This window comes from Anas acuta, chromosome 8, assembly GCF_963932015.1.
Source record: "Anas acuta chromosome 8, bAnaAcu1.1, whole genome shotgun sequence".
In the NCBI taxonomy this organism is placed as follows: domain Eukaryota; kingdom Metazoa; phylum Chordata; class Aves; order Anseriformes; family Anatidae; genus Anas; species Anas acuta.
Window position 1 is genome coordinate 29753092 of NC_088986.1, and position 18846 is coordinate 29771937.

Here is an 18846-nt window from a genome sequence, read left to right on the forward strand (position 1 = left end):
TTTCCATCAAAATGTATTTTATTTTTATATTTGAAGTAGGGAAAGTGTATATTAGCTAAGCCTATATCACTGTAGAGAAATAACTTTCATAAAATCCTCTGTTCGGTTTTTATACTTCAGCCAAGAAAGTGACCAAAACATTCAAGTTATGCTCCTAGGGCTCACATTGATGCACTTCCCTGCTCGACAACCAGATTTCTAAGAGTATTTATCTCAACGGTTGGCCTCTCACACAACATAGTTCATATAATTAAAAGATTAAATGTGACCTTTGGAGTGCTGATTCTGCTTTATAATTCAGATAGCTAATGCCATATGAAAAACTGATGTCATTGGTTAAAGAGGAGCCAAGAATCTGTGCTAGGAGCTGCTAAAATCACAGCCAGTTCTCAAGTTTAAAAAAAAAAAAAAATCCAGGAAGTTGTCCCCAAGGAATCTCATCTGCCGTGGTTGGCTTAGCCATAGCACTGTCTTACTAAAGAGATGAAAAAAAAAAAATCACACAGATGCTATTGTTCTAAAAGTCTACTTCTGCATTGTGGGGAACTAGGAGCTTTTGTGATTAAATATAAGGTCTTTTCCAGGAAATGTTAGTTGAAACAAAAACAGTGAACAGACATACTCACAAAACCGTAATGCTTTTTTTTTTTTTGTTGGTATTTGTAAATACTCCAGATATTATTTACCAGCCTCATACATACACCTCTTTCAAGAATACTCTGGGAAAGAAATCCTTTTTTTTTTTTTTTTTAATATTAATCAGTTTCTTTAATATGAATGTATGTAAACCATTCATAATTATTTCTCTTGGAAACTTTAGGGTTTTTTAAAGAATTAATGTGTCAGATCAAGTACTCAAGAATTAATGAATCGCTAAACTGTGAAATGTTGAATAGAATCTTAATTCATTTGAATCTTAATTTGGTTTCTTGAGTTCATGCAAGATGATGCAACTGTGTATGTTCTCCTGACTGCATTCCCATCGAAGTCCAGAACCGTCAAAATAACTAGCATTTTGAGATGAGTCCCAGATATTTCAGAGCAGAGTGCATAGCAACATCCCCCTAGGTAATAACCACCTGCTCTGCTTGTGTGGCTAGCAGGCCCCGGTGTCTCTGTGGTCCCTTTGGTCCTCTCATCTGGTGATGGTTGGGTGCTGGATACCTTCCTACATCTTTGTCAACTGCTGCACAGACAAAGTAAGGAGGACTGCCAGCCTCCCTCAGAGAGGGCTGCTTTTCATCAGAGTAGAAATAACTTTGCCACGCTGTCATCAAAAACCCAGAACACCAGCAGTAAAATTAACAACTTTTCAAACAAAAAGTGCTATAGAATTCATCCATGTAGCTTTATTTGGTTTTATGTTCGAGCTGACATTTGCTGTAATTCTTGCTTCAATGACCACCACCTTCTCTGTGGTGGTATAGTCTGTAGGCACAAATGAGTTGTTGCTCATTATGGACAAAAGCTGTAGAAAACACATCAGCTTTGGGGTGAAAGGGATGGTTTCTTCAGGGCCAGACCATGCCTGGTGGGTGCTGACCTTAGGAAGGACACAGGCAGCTTCAGGACTTCCAGAGCGCACTGGAGGCATATTCGTGTAGGTTTTAGTTTGGCCAGCAGCAAGGTGAAGGCCACTGATGGAGGTGGAACGAGGCTGTGGCCTGTTTGGGCCTGTTGCTGGGGGCAGCACACCTCAGCTCCAGGGCTGCAGACAGTCCAGGGATGGGAACACCAGGGAATAAGACTTTATTTAAGCAGTGTGGCTACTGTATGTTGTAAACGTAGCAAACTTAACAGCAGTAAAGGTTCTTTCTCTGGGATATTTACCTTAGCGAGTGCTGGAAAGCATGGACTATGAGGGCAAGTTTCTCTTGTCAGGTTCATTCTTCTCCCAGTACAAATGAACTGAGTGAAAAACCTGCATGTAGCAAATGTGTGAAGGTACAGCTGAGAGCCAAGCCTGGTGTCCTGGGTGGTAGGGCCAGGACAGAAAAATATAGTTTCTGTTCGTTTGTTTAAAAAAATAGGAAACCTCCAGTAAGATAAGGAATCCTACTAGTCAACATGTCTCTGAAAACTATTACCAAAAGTTTATGTGAATAAATAGGTGAAGCTAGCTTTCTTTCATCTAGGCCAAACTTTAATTTAAAAAGCTCCAACTGCTACAGCTTCTCTCTGTGTTAGATACCCACTATTTGAAGCTCCATAATGAAGTTCTAATGTGCAGAATTATTATTTTTTTTTTAAGTAAATGCTTTATAGCTGGGTATAAGTGATCGCATGGCAGTCCCAGCCTTATAGCTCTGTATGCTTAGGGTCATTTGATGAGTGTTCAGTGAGGAAACAACTTCCCAGTTCACTTCAGAGAAATTGATCAAACAAAAGTGCTCTTCTGTCATTTTAGTGGTTTTGTTGTAGTAACCTCTTAGCTGAGTGCAACAGTAATTACAGCATGATTACTATGTACTCATAGGAGATTGTAGACCATGGTTACAATGTCAGTCTTGGAGAAATGAACAAGATCAGCTCTCAAGGTTAAAACCTGGTCTGGTAAGTAGGATGGAAAGTACTCTGTATGAGATTTGTCTTTTCATGTTGTATGTTCAAATCCTGTTGAGTTGTGTAAGGTCTTGTCTCCACTGCATAGAGTCTGCTAAATTTTAGCACTGAAATTCAGTCAAGCTCTCCAAAGTAATGATATTAAAATGAAAAACAAAACAAAACTCTCAGGCTTTTCAGTTTTATTTGGCCTTTGAATTTTAATGTTACTCTTGAAATAAACTTTCCTTTCCCATTTTTTTTTAATTTACTCTTTGTAAGAAGATCATAAGATAGTCCTTGAAAGGGAGACCTGCTGCTCTCACCCTTGCTCATGGCTGAGATTGATGGGAAATGCCAGCTATTACAATACTTTTGACAGTTGTCGCTGCAGCGATCAGTTCTGAAAACAAAAAGAAACTGAAATTAATTTTCCCTTTTGTTAAGTGAAAAGGCTTCTTGATGACTTTGTTGTAGACTGGACTTGAATGTTATTCTTTCCAGTGTTTATTTTAACCATATCCAGCTGTTGCATCATCTAAGCTAGAAGATCAAAGACTATGTTGGTGAGGGGCTCTGAGATGTGTGGGGCAGGATTTTGCCTGTCACACGCCAGGACTATAGTTTTCTGTCTACCCATGCCAGGGTACAGTTTTCACAGCAGGGCAGAACTTGTGTAGTTTTTGGTGAAGCTCGGAGGTGTGGCTGTGCCTGGCAGAATGGGATTTGCTTGGACCAAGGGTGCGCAGCTGCCTTTGTCCTGCAAGCTGGTACATGTGTCTGGTGCAATTGGTGTTAGTCAAAGGCAGGTTCTGCTTCATTTCCAATGTACGTGTCAATCTACTGTCCATCCTATCCTATGCCACTTTGTCCATGTCAATAAAATGACACATGAAGCGCAAACATAGCTGGCACCAATTTGAGGACAGGCTTCTACTTAAAATGTTGAGGAAAGCTGGAATTGCTGGTGACTGCAGACAAGCCGGGTTGGTTGTGCCCCGTGTGTTCTGGCTTTGCTAGCCCTTTGGCAGCACAGGGTTCACATCAAAACCTGCTTTCTCTCCCTCCCTGGTTGCCTGGCAACCTCCCTCCTCTTATTAGCATATGATTTCTATTCCTTTTTTATTTCATCAGTACAGTGTTACACACGCTGCTCCCTGCCCTGTGCCATCGCCTTTGTGAAGAGCAGGATTTGTGCCTTTATATGAGACTTCAGCAAGTATGTGATTTGGCAAGGAAATCAAACATTTGGGATTAGGAAACCTTTGGCTGTAAATGTCTTATCAGAGGCTCAGAGAGTGGCATTTGTGTGGGCATGCTATTCAGATTCCTTTAATTTTCACTTGCTATCATTTGTATACGAAGGGCGGAATTCTTGCAGATCAGCACGGTGTAAATCTCTGGCGTCCTTACGCATGGAGAGCATCAGTTTGCAAAATGACAACAGAGATCGGCTGTGCAGATCTTGGTGGGCGTTTTTGTTGTCTTGGTCTGTATGCAGCTCAAATGTGATGCCATAATTAAAAATGTAAATAAATAAATGTCAGATATACAGGTCAGTTTGGAGCTGGGGAAGAAAGAAGTTAAAGGAGTAAGTGGAAGAAATAAACTAAATTGTCTGGTTTTCTTATAATATTGTTTTTTAGGAAATAAGAAAAATAGTTTGCATTAGAATTGTCCAGGTGGTTCAGACTGGGTCTTAAGCTTTACTTTAAATTCCCTTTCTTCTACTCATGGACTGGTACAGCTATAGCAAATGCCTACATCATTTTTGCTGTTGCAGATAACAAAGAACATAAGATTCAAGTGGGCAATTTTCTTTAAATATTGGGAAAAAATGCCACCACCACCAAAAAACAGAACAGACTCTGAGGCTGAAATGCCAAAGCAAGTATCTTTTGTGACTGTTTAGGTCACGATATGTATAGGACTCCTTTTCTTGGAGTTATCCTAATGATAAGCTATTAGGCAGTTAGGTTCTCAGCCCAGATTTACACCGTAGGGATCAACTGTGTTTTCCTTGCAAGAAGGAGGAATGCAAGAGTCTTTGTGGTGTAGTTCTGATACACAGAAATCCCTGACTAACCATCCAAGACTGCTTTACAACATAGTGGGGGTTTATTCCCATGGAAATGCCATCATCTGGATGAATAGCTTGTCTATTTCAAGCCAATAGGTATTTGTGAAGGGTTTAGGGTAAATGAAGGGTCTGTATTAAACAGTGATAGGTGTTAGTCAAAGGCAGGAGGAGCTTTAACTCCCTCATGTGTCGCTGTATCCCTGGTGCAGCAAGGGCACTGGATGCTCACCATGTCTTGTAGCTGTTGAGTTGGAACTGTAAGTGGGAAGTGCTTGGGTAGCATGGCTTGGGCTGGGGACAGGGAGGAGCACTTCCAGGCCTGTGATGTGTAGTTTCAGAACAAACAGAGCAAACCATGCATTTTTTCATGCTGTGGACCAGGTTGGGCGATTTCACTTCTGCCCTCTGTCATAATACTTTGACCGTTTTGTGAAACATCTGGTCTCTTATCATAGCCAGAAATGCCTGACTAAGTCAACGTGGAATTTTGAGTATTTTTAAGTCTTGCAGAAATTTCATGATTTGAAATTAGGTTAAGCCTGCTTATGAAAGTATTTTGTTTTTTAAAAATGTTACCAGTATTTACACACATAGCTTGAGAAAGCTTTATTAATATGATAAATATTAATATATGTGATAGGGTTTTGTAAATTTAAGGTGATAAACACAATGAAGTCCTTGAAATACCAAGCCTTTCATCTCTGCTCAAGTCAAGGTTCAATTTTACTTCCAGTGTGACATTTGCTGCCTGAAGTGTTACAAGTGACTTGACCTTAAAATTGCGTTTCTTTTAGTTCATTGAAATGGTTGGCCTTTCCAGTTCAACTTGACACCAGCACTGTGAATGGGAGAAGGCAGACATGCTTGACTGTGACTTCATCTGAAAGCTAATTAAAAGAATATCTGGATGTTGAATCTAAATATTTCCATTTAGATGGGATGGTAGTCATCAGTTAAAGGCTATCATGGTGCATTCCAACATTTTCATTTCAGGTTAAAAAAACAATTATATGCATAATTAAAGAGAGAACTGTCCAGGCAGCCAAACTGTCCGATTGACGCACATCTTGCTAGTGTGTGTGGGTTTTAAAAGATATACTTGTGCACACCGCTTTGAAAATGTGGAAATGAGGTGTAAAAACTGAAAGCTGCTTTGATAGTTTTATTTTAGTTAATCTTTTCTTCCTAATGATGTTCTTCTTTCAAGTATTAGTCATATGAGCAGTGTCATTTGCTTTGTATTTATTATGGAGGTTGGACTCCACCATTTCTGGATAGATAGGTTGTTGTGGTGCCTAATACATTACTGTGCACTTTTCCTTGGTTCTGTCTTGTGATTCTGTCTTGTGATTTTGTTAGGTGTGCTCTCAGGCCTTACTTAAATTGAGTCTTCTGTTGAAATGAACTTTCCTGGTCAGTGTTTTGGTCACTCCGACACCTGACCAACATGGAAAGGAAGCAGCAGGCTGATGTGCAGGAGGTGCACCTCAGAAACCTGGGCTGCTTTTTCAAGGACAGGGATGTTTGGTTGTGCTGCCTGCTCTGCACGGGGCTCTTTTCCAGCCATGAGAGGGGCCCTCATGCTGCTCAGTCACATCTCTGTGAGCTGATTAAGGAGTGATGTTGTTGTGCTCTGAAGGGAGCATTTTGCAGCCTTGAGGTGAAAGGACAGAAGCCAGGACATGTCCTTGTGGGTGAGAAGAAATGGTCTGATAAATAAGTAGAGGGATCTAGAGGGAAGGAGAAATAAAATAGACTCTAATTCACAAGACTGCAAGCAAGCTATTGGGGGAATTTAACAATTGCAGCATTTTCCTTTGCAACCTTTGCACCGTTAGCATCTATGCTAGTATCTAGCTTATTATAAAATGCTTGTTTTTGCCTTGATTCTGAAGGTCATTATGTGAAACCCAGTTCTATTCTGCTCTTAACAATAAACCAGCTACCCTCCCATCCAGGCATGTCTAGCATCCATGCAAAACTCCAGAATGCGTGTGTAAAAGTGGGTAGAAGTGTTAGAATAGGTTATTAAAAATGTAGACCCATAATGTGAGTAAAGAAGATTGGAAGTATAAAAAGAGGTTTTACACCTGGAAGTTATTATAGTTATTTAGATTGAACGAGAATAATAACCAATTGTTTTCTAAGATGTATGACACATTTATGAAAAACCTTGAAGGATAAATGGATCTTTTTAGTATGCTACTTCCACAAAGGACTCTATGAATAAAATAATAGTGAGAGAACTCTCAGTGGATGCTGAATACTGCTAATTGATGAAATTATTACTTATTACGCTGCAACTGAACTCTGCTTAGAAACACTATTTTCAGTATGATTTTTTGAAAATGACAGCTGAAATGTAAGAGGCTTTGTATTGAAAATGAATAGTGATAATTTCTTGATATCTTTGAAATGAAGGATATTTCAATGACAGTTAAAACTGAGAAAAGTGATTTTTTTTTTTAAGTGCTCAGATCATGGAATATTGCTGTGGAAATGAAATGAACTTTTCCGAAATCAATAACATAGATTTAATATGGATTTATGAGGCATTTAAAAATTCTTAGTATTCTTATTTATTATAAAGCAGTCAATTATTTGTGTCAGCAGTTTTCATATTATGTCACATGTTAAGGTTAGAAATGAGTTTTGTGAGATAGGGTGTAGCCATTCTGTTTAGGAAAACTCTAATTGTAAATTAAATCAGCATTGAAGAAGCACTCCATCACTTACTGCTTAGGGCAAAACTGGGATTGAGTAACAAATTTGCCTTTGATTTAGTACTGATGCACTTTAAGCGGGCTGGCCTTTCTTGGTGTGTCATTTTAGGTCTATGTACTAGCTCTAAAGGAATGTTATTCGTAACTGCTGTGAGGATCTGTGCGTTGTGTATCGAGTAGTAGTTTGGAATATATCTGCAAATGAAGGGACCACCTGATTTCAGCCTTAACAACTCTGTTCATCAGTTTTAGAGGCATTCCTTCCTCCCTGTTAATATCATCGGTCTTCAGAGTCTGAGGGACAAAATAAGCCTGTGCAGATTCACTCAAACTTACACATGTGCATGTTAATGAGGAACATTTTGAGACAGGAGCTTAGAGGTGGTTCCCAGACTTAGTCATTCTCCTTCTGTTTTAAAACCATGTTTGATACTGCCTTCTTTCAATTCAAATTGAAAATTCAAAATTTTAAAGATTTTAGTAAGCATACATAGTTTTCCAAAACAGTTGGAAGTGAGAGTGACAAAAGAGATGGGAGGGGAAAAAAAAATAAAAATCAAACAAGATAACCACAAGAGTAGCTCGTCCAGAACACTGGTGATAAAAATGCAGAACAAGAAAAAAAATCTCCTCAAAAAAACTACAGTTTGAGTAAAATGTCATCATTTTGATGTGGTAGCAGTAACCAATATTAGTGATTGCTGAAGGACCAACTTGGGAGGGTATGATCAGAAGTAGTTTTTCAGAAGGCTGTAGAGTATTTGATCTTTCTTGAATAAAGTGGAGTATCTTGCATGCTGCCAAATCTTGGCACCAGGTGAGGAAATAGGGCTTAGGAGCCCAAAGAAAAGCACAAAACCAAAGGTAGCTCATTTTCAACTCCCAGAATCATTTTTTTTTTTTGTGTGTGCACTTAGTCAACGAACCCTTAACGAAGAATGTATAAGCAACTGTGAGAGCAGGGTCAAAGCTCCCTTAGTGCTGGAGCAGTGTCCTAGTCAGACCTGCTCTCTGCTTTGCATTTGTAATCACAGCTAATCAGCTCAGCCTCATCCAGGTTTGTCATCCAGCCTGGTCAGTGGAAGGCAGGAACATGGGATTGGAGGTCTCCTCTTTGTATGCACAAAGTTATGAGAAAATCAGTAGTTTCACAGTCAGTTTTGTGTTTTACCATTGTATCAAACAGTTGCTACTGATTTTTTTTTTTAAGAACTTTGCTCATTAGTCACATAGGTAAACTTCCTTGTTGCTTCTTAGTGTCATAACAGATTTAAAAAGTCAGTAAAGATACAGGTGGCATGTTCTTGGAATAAATACAAAAATTCATCACGTGTTTTTCAAGCAGTGAATGTACTAGATCTTTGGGGTATATATTATCACTGGCATCCTTGCATTGCAGGTTCATTCATTGGACTTTGAAAATCACCTTTAACAAAGTTTTCAGAACATTGCTTTGCTCAGCCAAAATTAGTTCTGCTGTTTTTGCCAATGATTAAACTTAAAGCAGTAATAACTTTAATGCTAATTTCCCTCCTATGATCAAAAGTCAGTAGAGCATTCACTTCTCATTAACTGACATGTCTCCAATGCAAGTTTGTTTTTTTGGTTAAGCAAACACCTATAATTGTACAAAAGTGGAGGTTTTGTCTGAGGCGTTCAATTGTTGGGATACAAAGGCTTTTTGTTTTGGCACTAAGTTTATTTACAAAGGCAAACAAGTTTGTCTTTCTGTTTGTCATCTTGCAGAAAAATAGAAGTGGGTTGAAAATATGTATATGATGATCCTTTTTACATAGCTCTAAAATGAGGTCCATATAAGTGATCATTTACAAATCTTGTTTGGTAAGAGAGCAATTGCACAATTTGATGCGCATGTGGCATAGATAAATATGATGGTGAGGAAAAAACAAACTTCTGTTATACCTTTGACGTAAATGTAAATATTTTCTGAAGCTTTAAATTTTGAGCTGTAACTTGTGTGCGTTCAATTTCATGTATCATGGAGACCATACATGTATCTGCTTTTAAAGTAACAGCAGTGAAGAAGCTGATGCTGGCTGTGACATGAGCTGCTCTGCTTTTTTGCACTTAGTCAATAAGATGGTTGATTAAAAACTATGCAGTTTGAGAGAAAAAAATATATATTTGAATGTTAAATATAGGTGTAGAAGGATAACTGCACCAAAATTTAAACCCTTCCATTTTTCCAAGGCAGTAAATGCCACCCCCTTTTCCCCTCCAGTCAATAAAATGAATACAGAATACTAAATTCAGCTTTGAGTAAATCCATGAAAGCCATGCTCAGGTATGCCTTCTCTGAGTTTGGTGTGGTAAACAACACACTACATTGAATGCTATTTGGGTTATAGTCTGAAAATGTGGTCTCATCACAGGGCAAAGTGTTCCTGGAGAAACCTCAGAGTGGAGAACTTAGCTTGTGGTACAGTGGAGCCGAGCCCACTACAAGCTGTGTAGCTCTTAATGTATACTTGCTTGTGTTGAACATATGAGTAACTTGCTGAATGCTGGGGTGCTACCTGGACACTTAACTTTTAAGCACTGAGGGTGAGTATTCACTTTAGTTTTCCCTGTGAGGGTCAAGGCATCTCTGCAGAGATGAGTTATGTCAAGGCAGTCGCATGCTGAGTTTCCAGCAGAGTAATTTACCACCCAGAGCTCTTCTAATAGAGAATAGTGTTTGTTATCTATGGTAAGCAAGTAACAATTATGTTTCCCATTTTAATAAACCTTTTAGATTGTGCAGCAATACCTAGCATAAATGCAGTGCTGTGGTAGAGGAATCAAGGTCTTAATCCAAAAGTTAACATCTTGTAAGCAAAATTAGGTAAACCGTGCCTATGGCTGTATAATTTTGCTTCTTTGTTAATCAGTAAAGAATTAACTTTTTTTATATAACAAAGTGCGTGAGGTGTACAGGTTTATGTTAATATAGGCATTTTCATAAGCAAGACTTCTAAGTTATCAAAGTGATTTAGAAAACTACTCAATTTAAGAGACAGCATTTATATAATGTAGAGACACTCGAGGACCATGAGAATCTAGCAATAAAAATGTTGTGGAAACGCTGCTTTCTAAATATCTAATGCTGGGTTTGGGACTAAACCTCTAGGATAACAGTAAGCTCTGATGTTATTTCAGGCTAAAGAGTAGTTTTACTCTCATTAAATTCTAGAAGCTGTGTAAGGGAAGCAAGATGCCAGAAATGTATTTATTCTGATACAGAAGCAGGCTGTTACATGGGGAAGTCTAAAACCACTCAGAAGAGTAAAGATGAAAATGTTGCACTTAAGTGCTATGTTAAAACCAGTGAGCCATCAGTGCACAGCAAGAGTGTGCTTACCCTGCTGATCTGCTTCTGGCCGTCCAGTTCTTGCTCTTTTGTCTTTGAGCTTGTGCAGCTCAAAGAAGCTTTGTGATTCAGAGCTGGAACTTCTCCCAGGTGTGGCTGAACTCCCCCTACCACCACACTCAACAGGATTCAGCATCAGCCTCCAGTCTATTGATTTCTCAGCCTCTCTGGCTCACAGGACTGCTGCTTTGCTGGCTTCTTTCCTAGTTGCAGGCTGCCTGTCCATCCAGAGAAGTGGAGCCCCATCTTCTAACTCTCTGGACCTTGAGGACTCTTTATTTGATGATACCATTATAATGCAAATCATTGATTCTTGGGCATGGACAGAGAGGAGGGTTACCTGAGGAGTTTAGCCTCACTTACTGGGATAGGAAAGGATTGCACCTTGCCACACTTTGATGTATCATACTATAAATGATATCACAGTCAGTGCATGCCTTTGCCCATACGTGCAACTGTTGGCGTTAGAAGAAAACATGTCCAGTAATATAATAAATAAATAAAAATCCTGGGGGATTTCCTGGGTCAGTTCCATGCTGTCTAGTATAATTTTTTATTCAAGATTTGTGATTATCTGAAGGCTGACCACGCTGTTCTGGTGTAGTTTGTGGTGATTTGCTATTTCAGCTAGCTTTCTCTGACCTTCATCACAATTAAATCGGGTCTGAATGCTGTGAAAGTGCATTTTTTCTCATTTTTGAAATTTTTGGATGACATACTGAGATATGTTATAAAAACAGGTTACATAAATTGCTTGTAAAGTTTTCCTCATTTGTTCAGGCTTTCAGCAAGGAAATACACATTCAACACAAGTATCAGTTTGAGGTGTCTTATGGTACATAATTGTAGGATAGAGACATTCACAACATTTTCCCACGTTCTTTCAATAATGAAAGATAACACAGAGCTAGCTTCTAGAAAGCATGACACTATGACTACTTATTTTTTTTTAAATCTTGATTATCTTTTAATATTTTGGATATTTTTTAGGACTAGAACTTCATGCTTATTTGGTAGTGGATCTTCCACTTATAACTGCTAAGGATGTATGAAGATGCATGATGTTTGAAGAGCTGCATCTAACTGTTAGTGTTCCATGCAGCTTTCCAGAAGGCCTGGCAGATGAGAAAAATAAAATGTAAACTAGGCAAAGCAAAATGAAATATTAAAGGACAGAGTTCATCCCTTAGTCATCTTCTTCTTAACTGACACAATTCTTAAACAATACTCATTATTCTGGGTCATCCAGTCTCATGGAAACTCGAATTACGAGTATTTGTTCTTTGTTCTTTGACTGACTAACACTTAATAAAATCAGTTTCACATTCAGATATACAGGAAAATAACAGGAAAAACTCCAGGTACTTGTTTCTGTCAGTGAATCAGCACTTGCAAAGCTCTGAAATTAATTGTTTAGTATGCTCATTACTCTTAGAAAAAAATAAATATGTTCTCATTATGCTCACTTGGTGAACATATGTACCTTGCAATACATTTAATGTTACTTGCTGTGAGGGAGATTACAACTCTTTTTAAGGAAATTGGGTAGATTAATGGAATGGGGTGGGTTAAATTGCTCTCCACATGCATTCCCTAGCATGCCTAGCCTACTCCTGAATTTTAATTGATATGTATATAGCAGTTTAGCTAAGGATGCTCTGTGAAGCAACTGGAGTAAAACAGGATATCTATGTATTACAGGGGCTGAACTCAGTAAATGTGTTGTATGCTAAAACAAACCAAACAACACATGGGACCACATTTATACTCATAGTCATAATCTGTATGAGAACAGTTGCATTTTCAGCAACTTCATTATGGCTGTATGTATATTGATCTGTGGTGAACCTCAGCAGGGGTTTTGGGTCTGTTACTAAGAATCTTCCCAACAAATTAGAGAAAGTGGGCAGAATCTGTGAAAAGAACAACTTTGTCTTGTCAGTAAGTATATGCAGTTTCAGTACTGCAACCTGTGACAGAGCCTGCAGAGGGTCTTTCTGATCCTTATTCTACCTTTGAGCTACCAGTAGCAAAGAGGAGGATCACTAAGGACTAAAAGCTATTGGTGCAACTCATTGGTTTCAGGGGGAGTTCTTCCAGAGGCAGAGTAATCTTCTGTGTTCAATTTTTAACCAGACTTCCTGTTATAAATGAGAGCTAAGGTCCAAGTAACTAGGACAGCTTGCTAGGGTTGTTAATTTGAAAAAAAAAAATGCTGAAGATGTCAAAGTTAAGCTCTTTAAAGGAAGTTCTTTAAACTTAAGTTCTTTAAACTTTCAAAACTGGGAATAACTCCACATATTTTGCAGACCGTGCTAAGCTCCTAGGCCTTGTTTAAGACTGCCTTGAAGGTAGTAACAGTCCCATCAACGATGTAAATTGTACTTCTGTTTTTCTTAACACCATTGTCTGAATTTCACCCATTGAAGAGGCTAAAAGCGTGGGACATGGATTTTAGAAGATGGAAGAGTCCCGTGTGAATCATGCTTATCATTGATGTGTTAACTTGAAAGAAACATGAAGGACGTTTTGCTGTAGTGCACTACGGTGGTGTAAGAAGTATGCCTCAGAATCAGAGGTGGCATCATTCTGTGGAAAACTGCAATCTACTCCAAAAGCAAAAGGAAAAAAAAAGGCAATATTATGATAGTTACCAGGATGTTGTCTTAAGACAGTGTAGAAAGGAGATTCTGCCTGCCTATGGCTATACAGTGTTTGTTCATGGCAGAGCTCAGTATCTTCTCAGTTCAGTTGTTCAAACTTTGAGTATGTCTTATTACCTGTGAAAATGTATGCTTAAACTGGGCCTCCTTATTCTCTCATTAATCCTTGCTTTCTCTCTTTTTTTAACCCCTTTTCCCCATTCTTCAGATAGGAAGTTCAGTGAAAACGTAGGAAAATGTTGCCTTTTTTTTTTTTTTTTAAACTCTAGTGCCATACCAGAACAATGTCCTTGGGAAGACAACCCCCCTTCCCTGCCCTGCCCCTTGTTGGTGTTGATATGTGACTAATAAATATACTGCTTCCATAACTTTATGTTGTATTTTGTTGAATGTGTATTTAATTAAATATCAAAGTTAATTGCAATAGCTTCTTAAGACTTCAACTAAAATGATGGCTTTATGAGATGGGAGTAAAATGGGTGTGATGGTTTTAAATGAAATTAATGCAGTTCCCTATACCAGAAATTTATGCAGGATTACTGCAGAGCACATATGAAACCTGTCTTGGTTTACCTGAAAATGCTGCATCAGAAACAGGACTCCCAGCTACAGAATGTGTTCCTATAGGCAGTCTGAATGACTGCCTTGAAATCACTTGGAGTAATACTAAAGTCTTGATAAATTACTCACTGCAATATAACATGTTGGTTTAAAAAGTTCTATAGCCTTGTCATTAATAGATGATAGCAAAGATTAGATCCAATATTTTTTGTGTAGTCTTCTTAATCGTAGCCTCTCAAGTAGAATCTGAGCAGTAAACATCTACAGCTTACAGCAAGTTTATTCTGAGGAGCCACGTTGGCGTAGATCAACAAAACCATTTATCACTAAATTCTCAAAATTTAAAACTGTAGCTATCACTTAAACCCATCACTCATTCTCCATGTACACTAGATATGACTAGTTTATAGCACTTTAATATACTTGCAACCTAAATTAATATATATTATCCGTAACAAATACATTCTCTTCTATAAAACAATGTATTAGGAAATGAAACAATTCTTTTATATTTTTTATCTTATAATCTCTGTCTTGTAAAAGACATGAAATAAATAATTGACGTGAATTATTATTAAAGGAATTTCTTAAGGTGTTGGATTTTGAAGGAGTCATCTGCAATATATATTGAGTTGTATTCTGTAGAGTCAAATCACTTTTGCTTTCTTCCTGAAGTGAAGTCTTCTAACTCATCCATGGAAATAAAGAACAAGCATACAACACTTTGCTGGTGCCCATAGTCATTGCTGTTGTTCAAGGCTGCTCATTTAACTCTACTATGCACGGTGTACAGCTGTGCCAAAAGTGTGTATGCAACACAAAGTGAGTTTATTTCCAAGTATTTACAGCTCTGTTTCTTTCTGCATCAGTACAGTACCTAAATAGATTTCTACAAAAATGCAGCGGTATTATGTTCAGATTAGCAGCCATTAATGCTAATGGATTTATACCTACTTTGTTTTTAATGTAATAAATATAACAATTTATGCAAACACTAAATATATAATTCATAGATTCTCAATTACTATTCAAACAGCATCTTAATGTGAAGTCCAGACTTCACAGCACTCTGAAAAGTGATGCACTGTATGCCACCACTTCCATTTGGGAGCTTGAGTATTGCCCTTTCAACATCTGGAGAGATCAAACAATGGCCCATCTGGCAAAAACAAGAATTTGTGTAGCAGAATAAGCATGGGATTGGGACAATCGAGATCACAGATGCCCAAATAATAATCCTCACCAATGAGTTCTCCCTCTGTTTAGATGGCCACTGTGTTTGGAAGATCAGGGGTCTCAGATTTCCTTTATTGCATGTCCAGTGTGTTTTATTTTTGTTTAGCTAGGTGCATATATTAAGTGCTGGTTTCAACAGTCCCTTTAGGATGCTCTTCTCAGTAATTTTCTATCTATTAGCTGACCTACCTGAATGCATTTGTTAAATGTGCTAAATATCTGACTAGCTATGAGCTGCAGAAAGCCAACCAGAGAACTGAAATGAATAGGAAAAGAACGTCCTCACTAGTGTTCCTTTCTGAAAGAAAAGACCCCAAAGCAATTTACATAACTTTGTCATTCAGGCAGTTAATTCCTGAGAGATTTTTAACCATCAGGGGCCTCCAGCTAGAACGGCCACCTCGGTCAAGAATCCAAGATTTAGGAAGGTAGAATATCATTTAGCTAGTGGGAATATAAACAATTTTTATATTGTATATGCAATTTAGTATGTTCTTAATAATGTGCCAGTTCATTTCAGATTTAATTCTGGGACATACTGGACTATGTAGTCCTCTTGGATTTCTGCAACTGTTGCACTTGGAACTATACTCCTGTTGCAGAATTCCAACAGGAGCAAACATATGGGGATTCTTCCGTCCTTGGCTTGCCCCACCATTTGTTCCACGTTTTTAACCAACTGGTGCTGTACCCAGTGGAGTACATCTGTTACGGTTTATTACTAGAAATTTGCAATTCATTTCAGAGCTTGCTAAAATAATTATAATATTCATGGCCAAGAGTACTGCATTAAGCAATTACAAAAGATAGGCAAAATCTCGCTGAGGTATGTGTGATTCTGGTCCTACTGTCCAGTTTGGGTGATTTGGGCACTCACCGACCTCTTAACAATGAGTCAGATGCACTCTGACAACTGAGTTTGATCAGCTTGAGAAATCAATGTAGCAACTGAGATGCTGTAAGTGACATCCCTTATGTGAATGTCCCTGCTCTGTTTTAATTAAGAATTAAACAAATTAGCATAAAACACCACTGAGTGCAGTTGGTTGCCACATCTTGCCTGAGGTATTCAGCTGGGGAACAGTCAGAAACGGAGCAGAGCCTTTACTGCTGAAATTGCAGAGGTGCATCTTTTTACACCCTCTAATACTTTCTGAAAGTCAACAGCATGTAGGCTGCAAAGTAGTCGATTACCTCTTTGAATGCTGTACCCCTCCTTTTTCTTTCTGTGTGCTTTGGATGAGATGGGAATTACTAGATTGGGCTATGCTATCTGCAGTTGGAGTTTTCAAGTAGGTGAGATTTCTCTTACGCTTTGTGATTGCTGATCAGTTCAGAGTGAGCACTAGTTGATAAGAACACGATCCTTTAAAAATAAAGTCTCCATAAACATCAACACAAAATCATACAGTGGGTTACTTTTTCATTTGTATCACCTACTCAAACAGACTTTTAAAATAAGGAAACATCCTGACATAATATTCATAATCGATCATGTTCATCAGTGTCAGTCTCACACACCTTTGACATATAGTAACAGAATGAGCACACCCTATTCACCACAGTGGAGAAGTATAGTGCTAAGTTTGAGTCTTTTAAAGGAAAACTTGCAAAACCATTTCAGAAGTTACAACCAACAATATGCTTGTTTTGATTCTCTATTGCAGACCTGAGTCTTTGAACACTTGCATCTGTTCAAACTTGCCCCTTGATTTGAGGTCAATTTTGCTACAGAAACCTGTCTTTTGTTTGATTTGAAGAGTCGGGTTCTGAAAGGCTGATTTAACTTTTTGAGTTACACTACTCCAAAGAAAGACTTTACAAACATCATTGTGCCTGTGTCTTCAGACACAGCTATCACTTAGTACTGCTATATTCCAAACATTTGTTTGTGTCCTATCAAATAAAAGCATTGTAAGAGAAAGGAAGCTAACTCGTGGTGAAGCTAACTCATCAGGTCACTAGGTGTAGAAGCAGATTCTCGTGAGGGGGAAGTTGGAGCTTTTATGGAAGTGATGAAACATCTAGCAATACCATGGGTGCTTTAAAATATTTTTACTTGTTTTGCTTTACTTTACAAATTTTACTTGGAATGTTATAATGAAATGGAATAGCATGCTTCCATATGTCATATGTAACAAACATCTAGGAATGGAAACTTATCATAGAGATGACTGGCTGCTAAATGTAAGACTTTTATAGCTATTCTAGAAATGTCTTCAAATATTCAGAATCTAAGTGTTGTGAACAATACAAATCTAAACAATTTCCTATGATGTTATGCTAAAATACTGTAGCTGTTTTGTTTTTGCATAACAATGTAAAAAAGTGTTGTGGGATTAAAGAATCTTCAAACTTGTTTTGGAATTTTTAATTTAAATTTTAATATTTTCTGTTCTCTTTCCACAGAATCTTCTGGCTTTAAATCCCCGAACACAGACTCATGCAGCTCTTTATTCAACTGCAGCGAAGAAACAAGTCAAGAAGCACTGGAAAAGGAATTCTGACAAAAGCTGTTCAGTAAGTAGACATTTATTATTGCATCTGGAATATGCAAGAAATCATTGAGAGTAAATTCTCTGTTGTATGAGAAATTCAGGCTTGAATTTCCCATGTTCAGTACCAATTTTGTCTCCCAGCTCTGTTTCTGTCGATGAAAAGTTACTTTGTGAGCAGTGTTTTACTTCTTCAAAACCAGTACATGCCATACATTTTCCTTTTTTGGTGATTTGCTACGTCATTGGTACAACTTGTTCCCCTTTTGTTATGGAGCCAGATTAGTCTGAAGTATCACTCAGTACCACATCTGGCTCAGGGCTGGCCACTGTCCCTGGGCAGCCAGCATCTGCTGCCTCTTACGTGCTCTGCAGGGCTGCTGCCCATTTGCTCCTTTTGTTTCTTATTTTCCAAGGGTAATGGTGGGTAGAGTAGCACTTTGCTATCTTTTCAGAGACTTCTGAGGGTACTACTATTTCAGTGCAGAAATAGGGAAACAATAGACATTTTATGTATGTATATATGTATATATACACACACTATATATATGTAAACATGTATAGACATTATATATAAATACATAAAACTGGGCTTAAAACATGATTCTGGATTTTAGCTTTTGTGTGTTTATTCTTCAGGAAATAGGTGTGTTTAGACTAGATATTTTTCCTTATAAGCTATGATCTTCAGTATTTCTACCATTAAATATGGCCTTTTTCTCTCTAGATACTCAGATTTCTAGTCTGTGTTATATTTGACTAAAACTATCAGACTTTGTTGTCTCTTTGATCACTCATCTGATTAGAAGGTCTGTAGTGTTTTTACCATCCTCCTACAGATTGTTAGATAATCCTCTAAATTCAGAGGACTTCTAAGTAGAGTATTACTTTTTCATCTGTAAAATGTTTCCCTCACGGGTATGGAGTTATGGTGTTTTTTTAATAGTGTTACCGAAACACCTTCTGTCACTAACTAGAGTGTCAACTATTGAACCTAAATTTTCCTTTTTTTTTTTTTTTTTTTAATTGAAGCTTCTCACTTTCTCTCAGTATTAAGGAATCCAGTATATCCAGTATGACCAATAAATATTTGCATTAAGGAATCCAGTATATCCAGTATGACCAATAAATATTTGCATGGAAAAGCAACCAAGGGCGTAGACATAGTATTCTAGTG

At 37.9% G+C, this 18846-nt stretch overlaps 1 protein-coding gene across 2 annotated transcripts in view; it reads left to right on the forward strand.

The window, feature by feature from the left end:
* Positions 1-18846, forward strand: part of DPYD (dihydropyrimidine dehydrogenase) — a 355462-nt gene that overhangs the window by 14993 nt on the left and 321623 nt on the right. For both annotated transcript variants that reach the window (XM_068690107.1, XM_068690108.1), the window contains one exon: positions 17584-17694. Coding sequence is in view for 1 of the 2 variants with exons in the window: in XM_068690108.1 (XP_068546209.1) it covers positions 17584-17694 (111 nt within the window). In the remaining variant the exon portion in view is untranslated. The remainder of the gene's footprint in view (positions 1-17583; positions 17695-18846) is intronic.